This window comes from Neophocaena asiaeorientalis, unplaced genomic scaffold (genome assembly GCF_003031525.2).
Source record: "Neophocaena asiaeorientalis asiaeorientalis breed wild unplaced genomic scaffold, Neophocaena_asiaeorientalis_V1.1 scaffold30, whole genome shotgun sequence".
In the NCBI taxonomy this organism is placed as follows: Eukaryota; Metazoa; Chordata; class Mammalia; order Artiodactyla; family Phocoenidae; genus Neophocaena; species Neophocaena asiaeorientalis.
Genome location: NW_020174923.1, coordinates 14751381 through 14760063, shown reverse-complemented (window position 1 = coordinate 14760063; position 8683 = coordinate 14751381). Strand labels below are relative to the sequence as shown.

Here is an 8683-nt window from a genome sequence, read left to right as displayed (position 1 = left end):
CGCTCCACTCCCCCATCCAGATCCCCCCTGACTGCTCCCAAGAGTCCCTATGATCTTTCCCTCTCTGCTGCTTGATCCTGGTTGCCATGGGCTTCCTACTTCCCACCCCAGGTCGTAAGTTCCTGATCGCCAATGCTCAGATGGAGAACTGCGCCATCATTTACTGCAACGATGGCTTCTGTGAACTCTTCGGCTACTCCCGAGTGGAAGTGATGCAGAGACCGTGCACCTGCGACTTCCTCACAGGCCCCAACACCCCACGCAGTGCTATGTCCCGCCTGACGCAGGCCCTGCTGGGGGCCGAGGAGTGCAAGGTGGACATCCTCTACTACCGCAAGGATGGTGAGGTGCCCTCAGGCCACAGGTTCTGCAAGGCAGGCTTGGCCCCTCTCTTGTCCAGGCAGAGTGACCATGGGAAGGGCACTGACCCAGAGGACCAAAGGGTCTGGATAAATCTTGTCTCCTCTCTGGGCCTCTGTTTCCTCATCTGTAGGGTGAAGTGATGGACACTGGATGAAATGCCTTCTGAGGTCCCTTTCAGAGGCCAGGGACCAGACTGAGCCACCAACTGGTCCTGGCCCCATGCAGGGCCTCCCACACCACCATCCCTCCCCCATGTCCCTGGTCTCCTGGCTGTCCACTCTGTCACTGTCAGCCCCAGCTGTCAGGCAGCTGGGATGGAAATTAACCTTTACTCATCTCCATCTGCTCTGGGGATTAGAGGAGGAGTCACCCCCTCAAGGCCTCTGTGGCCAGGCAAGGCATGGGGCAGCTGGTTTGAAAAGAGTGCTGGGTCTGGCTCACCAAGCCCTAGCTCCCTGGGGAGACAGGGTCTGGAGTTTGCCATGACCTGGAGGCTCATCCTGTTTGGGGTGTTATTGCCAGCCCAAGCTTACTGCAAACAGAACAAAAGCATAGGTCAGGGGCTGAGGATGAAAAATCATGGAGCCCTTTAAGACCCTCCCCCCAGTGCTTCACTGGATCCGTGAGGGGAGGAAAGAGAGGAGTGGGAATTAGGATCCTGAAAGTCCCTTTGAAATCACCTGGATCAATGGCCCCACCAGCCTGGTTCTGAATCAGAATTACCTGGAGCTTGTTTTCCAAAACACACCTTCCCTAGAGAGAGGCTGACTCAGAGGTGTGGAGGGAGGACAAAGCAGGTGTATTTGTAAAAATCTCCCTAGCAGTTTGGGTGTTTTGCCAAGTTTAGGAGCCACTGGCTTAGATAAATTCCTTCCTTTCATTGATGAAGAAACCAAGGCCCAAGAAAAAGAAAGGACTTGGCCAAGATTCTACTGCTTGGGTCCAAACTGGGACTGGACCCCAAATCTCTGGATTCTTCCCTCAGAGATATCTGGTCTGAATAATCCCAAGAGGGGAGAAAAGAACCCAACAGCCTCTGTGTTTGGAGGCAGGACTCTGGGGGAAGGAAGCCTCAGAAGAGGGCCCTCCCTGGGGAAGAAGGAATGAGGATCACTGGAGTGCAGGTAAAGGGCAGGCACTGGGGCTGAGGGGTGCTGACAGCCGGGTAGCAGGGGCCTCGTGTATGTGTGTGTGTGTGTGTGTGTGTGTGTGTGTGTGTGTGTGTGTGTGGAGCATGAGTGTAAGTGTGAACCTGAGCATGTGTGTGTGTGTTTAAGGGCTTCCGGGTGCTTCCTGGGCAGGTCGTGGCTGTACCTCTGGCTGTCCCCTGCTGCTGCCACCCATGTGAATGGGGTAGTGATTAGGGGACTAGGAAGAACCTGGCTTAGCTTGGCAGCACTCACAGGGTTAATGAAGTCAGAATATTTTTAAAAGCTGTGACTTCACCTCCTCACATCACTGCAGAGGGGAGATGACAGTTAAAGGAGTGAGAAGGGTCCCAGGGGAACAGGGTGGGACAGCAGGAAATGATAGCGGACAACAAGTCCTTCTCTGTCCCTCCCCTTGACCCCAGAGCTCTACCTGGGCCCCAGAGGGGTGAGGACTGACCACAGACTCCTAGTGATGTCAAATCAGAGCTCTTAGGGTCTCCTCAGCACCCTGCACGTGCCTGGGCAGGGGGTAGAGGTCAAGGCCAAGCCTTGACCCTCAGATTAGGACTCCGGTCTTCAGAACCCTGCTGGGGTCCTCTAGCAATCAGAAGGGGCCCTAGAGACCTAGTCTTGGAGGTTGTCCCTGGGTGAAAATGAAAAATTACCCACATACCTGGTGCCCCATAAATCCCAGTCTACTCCCACCCCCATCCTAAGCCCTTCCCTGTCCTATAGTCCAAGACTTTGACCAACTGGACCTGCCCCAAATTGGCCTGAAACCCAGAAAGGGGAACCTCCTGGCCTGCATTCCCCTAAGGGAAGGATGTAATGCTCAGATAACTTATGTTCACCTTATGGTCCACTCTGACTGCATGATTGTTTTTTATCATAGTCACATACATCTTACAGTCCTGCTGGAGGGCATCCTAATGATTTCTTCCCTCCTCACGATACCTCTTCTCCCCCCTCTTTCCCCGCTGACTCCAGGGAGGTGAGAAGGGAAGGGGTCCTGGACAGAATTCTAGCTGATTTATAGTCCTCTCTTCCTCTAAAGGGGTAATCCACTGACAGTTCTCCAAGTCAAAGTAGAAGGTCTATGTCCATCTATCTCCACATTGTGCAGCTGTGTAAGGTTGGGCTCAAAGAGGCCAGGGCATTTGACAAAAATTACCCCATGAGACAGGGCTCAGAGACCCCTGAGAAACTGGCTCTGCCGCCATCTGCCTTCACTGGGACAAGTAAGAACCTAACAGCTGGAAGGCATGGGGATGGCCATAAGACTAGAACGAACGAAAGTCTGCAGGGAGGGATGGAGGGCACTCAGATCTCCCCCCCGGCCCGCGCCCCTACTGGGGGCCTGTCAGAGGGGCCCATCCCTGCCTGCCTTGGCCAGATCCTCTTCTCTGATGACCCCAAACCAGAGAGTCCCTTAATCTGCAAGCCTGGGGATCCTCTAGTCCTCAGCTCCAGATCAGGAGGATAGGGCAAGGGCTGAGGCCTGAGATCCCAGTGTTTTCTTTACACCCACCCACGAATGTCAGAAAGACCAAGTCGGGAGGCGGTATGGAGCCGCCCTTTTAGTGGCAGCTTTTGTGGCACCGGCTCCTCCCTGAGGGCTCACCACATGTTGGATGGGGGTGTGTAAAGAGATGGAGGCAATAGGCAACAGGGAGGCTCACAGGGGAGGGGCGGGGACTATAAGAAATTGAAGGAAGGGACACATCCAAGACACAGAGAAGAGCGGAGAGCAGTGAGGTGTCCCAGGGGCAGATGCGCCTGCTGCCCTTGGTCAGAGAGGTGACCGGGAGGAGTCCCTGGAAGGGAGAATGAGCACAGCCTGTGGCCCCCCGTCCAGGGAGCGGGCAAGGGCACAGAAACACTGCCACTCCTGGGCACAACCTAGGGTGACCACACTCACCCACTTCCGGTCACCCGGACACAGGTGCTCATGAGCAAGGACAGCTTAGGGATCAGGAAAAGAATGCTCTGAACTCATCCAAATCCTCATAGCCTCCTGTCTCCACCACCCCACAGGCAGCAAGCGTGAAGGTCCGGCATAGGGTGTCACGCACGGCCCCCTTCCAGCCCTCACTGCTCTGATGCGCTGGTCTTTGGTCCATTCCCAGCCTCAGTTTTCCAAAGATAGCATCAGTGGGTACAGACTGGGCCTTGGCAACCCCTAGCAGCATAGAACCTGGAGGCCCTGCCCTCTGCCCAGGTCTGCCCTCTCTCCGCCTGCTCCCAGGCCAGATTTCTGCAGTGCCAGAGAGAGTGAGGAGATAGTCTGGCCTTGGGGGCGGTGTCTCAGGTCACTGGCCAAGGAGGCTTCCTGGGTGGGTCCCAGTAGCCAAGCCTCGCCATGCCCCGGGCTGACAAGAGCACCAGGCTCTGGCCTGGGAGGCAGGCCTACAGCACTGCAAGCCCAGGAGTGGGTCACAGAGGCGAGTGGGTAGCCTCTCCTCGGGGTGGATGTCTCCCATGGGGCCCAGTGCAGCAGCTGGCAGATGGCTGCCTGATGCCTGGTGCCTGGGAGTCCGGGAATCTGATCCTGGAGATTCCTGCTCCCAGGGAGGAAAGTGGGAGGGAGGATGGGGGAAGCTTGGCTGCACCCCAGCAGTAATGGCGAGAGGAAGCACACCAGAGGGGCAGCTGGGGGAAGCGTGATTCTAGTGAAACCCAAAGTAGTAATAATCCTGTGAGCTAGCCTCCCACCCACTCACATTTACACACGTTCTTCCATTCACTCGGTTAACAACACCTGGAACAGGTCCTGGCAGCTGGCAAATGAGACAGACACAAACCTGCCTTCTGATAGTCATTTTACCTGAGGCCCCTGCCCTTAGCATCCATCCTGACCCTTGGGCCTGACACCCACCAACACTTTGAACTGAGGGACATGGGATGACCGGGTACCATGGAGGGGGGCTCATGGGGCATCCAGCCAGCCCACAGACTGGACTCTGGGGTACAGGGAAGTTTTAGCTTGTTTTGTTCCACTCACCTATGGGAGGGGGAGTGAGACCCTGGAGCAGAGAAAGAGGAAGAGTGGGGTCAATGGCTGGGTCTGGGCTTCCTGAGAGAGCGGGGAGAGTGGCTGGAGGACCCATTCTGCCCCCACCCTGCCATCTATCTCCCTCTCCCTCTCCAGACCCCAGGCCATTGCCCTCCCTGCCCTGCCTCCACCCCCAGTCCCAGCACCAGCACCTCTGCCTTGAGACCATGGGCCCCTTCCAGGCCTGGAGCAGTAGCCTGGCCTTCATTCCAGTGTCCTTGCCCCAGACAAGTCCCCTCTCCTCTCCAAACTGTTACGTACTGAGAGCCCAGGGCTCCCCGGCCCAGGGCTCCCCGCGCCAGGGCCCCAGCCAGCCCCAGCAAGTCAGTTTCTCAGAACCCCAGGCTCAGCGGAACAGGGGTCCGTGTGTGCCCTCCAGGGATCCACTGGGTGCCACCACGGAGCTTGAGGCCTCATGTGCCAACTGGCTCAGTGCCCAGCACTTAGTAGGTTCTCAACAGTGAGTTCCTTCCAGCATCAGGGGAGCAGGACATCTTCGTGAGACGGGAATATGGGAGCTGAACCCAGGGCCAGCCAGAGCTACATGGGGGTAGAATACCCGACCTCACCTCCCCACTTAATCCACCCCCATCTGCTCGGCTTTAATTACAGCAGAAGCGAACCTCAAGGTTAAGCCCTGAGCTGAGGGCTGAGTGTGGACTTGGGCCCGATGCTACATTATTTTCTAATGAGAAGCTTAGCTGCTCTCTCTACCTCTGCCCTGTGGGTGGGGCACCTGCTGGGCAGTGTCACCAACCCTCTGCCCAATAGCTCTGGTCACTCTGCAGGCCTCCTCACCTCCCACGGCTGCTCTTAACTTGACCTTAACCCAGATCACTCCCTAGCTTCCCCAGGCCAGGCTCCTGCAGGAGAGGACCCCTCCAGTGACACCCCCTCCCCACGGTGTTTGCAGCCTCCAGCTTCCGCTGCCTCGTGGATGTGGTGCCCGTGAAGAATGAGGATGGGGCCGTCATTATGTTCATCCTCAACTTTGAGGACCTGGCCCAGCTCCTGGCCAAGCGAGGGAGCCGCAGCCTGTCCCAGCGCCTGCTGTCCCAGAGCTTCCTGGGCTCCGGTGAGGCAGGGAGCAGGTGGCAGGGGAGGGGCAGGGAGCACCAGGTGGAGCAGTGGGTCCCCCAGCCCTGGCTGCTCTGACCCCAGCCCTGGTTTCAGAGGGCTCTCATGGCAGGCCGGGTGCACAGGGACCTGGCCCGGGCAGGGTCAAGTACAGGACCATCAGCCAGATCCCGCAGTTCACACTCAACTTCGTGGAATTCAACCTGGAGAAGCACCGCTCGGGCTCCACCACGGAGATTGAGATCATCGCACCCCACAAGGTGGTAGAGCGGACCCAGAACGTCACCGAGAAGGTCACCCAGGTGCGGCCTGCAGGGCAGGGTGGACGGGGCTCTGCTGGGCCTCGAGGGTCCCTCCTCAGGCCATGGACTGGACTCCTCTGGGGCTGGGCTAGCAGAGGGAGCCGGCCTGCCCAGCCCCCTACTGTCTGGTCTGAGCTCCAGGCCTCTTGTCCTGATGGAGTCTGATTCTTTAGACCTAAAGACCTACCCTAAGGCCACCACCCTGATGCTCAGCTCCCAGAACCAGGGGAGGATGGGGTCAGCAGAGCCTGTGACTAGTGCCACATCCTAGGCCTGGAGGAGCTGGGAGTGGGGAACCCACAGGTCACCATGGAGGCCCACCCAAGGCTCTGCCAGTCCCGGAGAAGGAGAAGCAGAGAGAAGAGGTGTCAGGGCCATACTGAGAAGTGGATGGGGAAGCCCCAGCCCTGCTTCTGCCTCTTGTCTTTGAGGCGACGGCCAGCCCCCATGGCAGGATCCTTCTTCAATCCAGGCAGAGGGGAGGTGGCCCTGGCACCTTCAGGTCCCTGGGGATCAGGCCCGAAATGCCTCCCTCCCCACCACCCCACCTTGGCCAGGCCAAGGCGAGCCCCCTGGGTCCTCTGTTCCAGCTGACCCCCGTGTCCCTCCTCCTGGGGCCTGATGCCCCAGTCCCCAGCTGACCATCCAGGGGGAAATGCAGAGGGCCGTGCCCAAGGTTCAGGTTCCCTGCCACCAGTCCACTCTGTGACCTTGGGCAAGAGGCCTTATGCCCTTACTGGGCCCCGGGGCTCCCATCCGGAGGAATGAGCTGGGCCGCACCATCTCTGAGGACTCATCTGACATTGAGTGTGCTGGCCCCACGAAGCACTGAGGGCTGCCTAGGCCAGAGGTGGGCAAGGGGCTGCAGGGCGAGGTAGGCGCCTACTCCAGCTTCCCCTGGGACTTTGCTTCATAAGCGGATGGGAGCAGCTCTTTTGCCTCCCTACCCCTTTTCACCTGAAGCACTGTCTGTGCCGGAGCAGATGGAGTAGAAACTCCTTGTGACCCAGCCCCTCACCAAGCACAGGAACCCTGGGAAAGGACCCCAGGTTGAGGGCTGGGCGCTTGGAGGTCAGGCAGTGTGGCCCAATGACCTGGGAAGCCCACCTAGCTGCACACCCCGGGGCCCTCAGGTTGGTGGTAGGGGCCATGGGGGCTGTTGGACTGGAGAGTTGCCCGTGAAGCCCGACAGAGCTGGCTGGGGCTCGTGGTCCCTACCCACACCCAACCTGTCCTGCTGCCTTCCCCCTGCCCCAGCCCCTCTTGGCTTTACTAACCCACTGCCTGTGGGCCCTAAGGTGGGGAGGAGCCTGACAGAGCTCAGGCTGGCAAGGCCCAGAGCACGGAAGTCACACCAGCCTCAACCCGAACTCAAAGGACCTAGAGGGCTGTGATCCCACACCTGAGTTCCTACGTCCTGAGGGCCCACTGGGAAGGGCCTCGTGCTGGCCTCAGAGGCGATGGGAGACTATGGAGGTCTGTGGTGGGGGAGATGGCACCCCTGTCTGGAAGCCCTGAGGACGTACACTTCCTCGGACCCCACCCCCTCAAAGTCTGACTGTCTCCTTCCCACTCCCCGTGCTCTGCTGTTTCATCCTGGCTGGTCTTGAGCAGCCAGGGGTGGAGGTGGCCATGATAGCCAGGCTTTCAGTGCTCATTTGGCCCCTTTTAGTTGAGCCCCTGTGTGGACTCAGTGCGGGGCATATGAGACAGACGTGCGGCACAAGGGATCTGCAGCTCTAAGTCAGTGCGGGACAGCTGTGTGGTCAGGGTGTTTACAAGGAGCAGGGAGAACATTGGAAAAGATGGTTTGAGTCTGCGCAGGGTTAGAGGAAACATCCTGGGGAGGCAAAACAGGAGCCGAGGCCAAGGCTGAGCTGGAGGTCACCACAGGGTGGGGCACTGTGGCCCCTCCCAGGGCCTTGGAGGGCAGATGGGGGACCGTCTGGTTTGCAAGGTCAGAACCTTACATGTTAGATTTTCTTAAACCAGGACCACCAGCAGGGCCCTATCTGGTAGTGCTGGGCAGGGGGTGGGGCGTGGTCCGTGAGACACCCCTCAGGCCCCATCCTTGTCGGGGCAGTATCTGACATGGGTTGAGTGGGGAGGAGGAATTATCGTGTAGAGCGGCATGTGCCATTGAGACGTACCAGCTCATTTACTCACAACAGCCCCATGGAGTTTGTTGTCCTTTGTCATCCCCTTCTGCCAGTGAGGGAACAGAGGCTCACAGAGGTTAAAAAACTTGCCCCAAGACAGACACACAGCAATGTCCGACCTGGCATCAACCTGGGAGGTCTGGCTTCAAAACGCATGCCTTCCTGCTGCCCCAGCTGTTTGTTGTGTTGGGCAGCTGGGAAGAGCCTGGGTATGTTGGACTGGGCCCTGGTGATCCTGTGTTGGCCATAGGCTCGGAGGCGGGGGTCAGAGGGGCAGAGCAGAAGGGCGTTAAGCTGAATGTAATGATCAAAACCCCCTCGGACGTGTGAAGCAGTCAAGGCTTCCGGCACACAGCACCTGTCGAGGGCTCAGATTAGCTACTCACCCCCAAATTTGGTTCTTTCCACGGAGGCTCTGAGGGTTGGCCCCAGGGAGGGTCCTCACTGGTCCAGGCTCCACAGGGCCCTCAGGAATGCAGAGGGTATTTTGGGGGTGACTTGTTCCCATCAGGAACCTGACCACTGGAAACTTCCCAAACCCACCAGAGAGGACTGATGCCCCGCCCCCTGCCCACCACC

The 8683-nt window shown here is 58.5% G+C and overlaps 1 protein-coding gene across 3 annotated transcripts in view; it reads left to right on the top strand.

Moving 5' to 3' along the window:
• The window catches only part of KCNH6 (potassium voltage-gated channel subfamily H member 6), a 20389-nt gene that overhangs the window by 780 nt on the left and 10926 nt on the right, over positions 1 to 8683 (top strand). For all 3 annotated transcript variants that reach the window (XM_024760959.1, XM_024760958.1, XM_024760957.1), the window contains exons 2-4: positions 112 to 342; positions 5480 to 5641; positions 5740 to 5945. In XM_024760959.1, coding sequence (XP_024616727.1) covers positions 112 to 342; positions 5480 to 5641; positions 5740 to 5945 — 599 coding nt within the window. The remainder of the gene's footprint in view (positions 1 to 111; positions 343 to 5479; positions 5642 to 5739; positions 5946 to 8683) is intronic.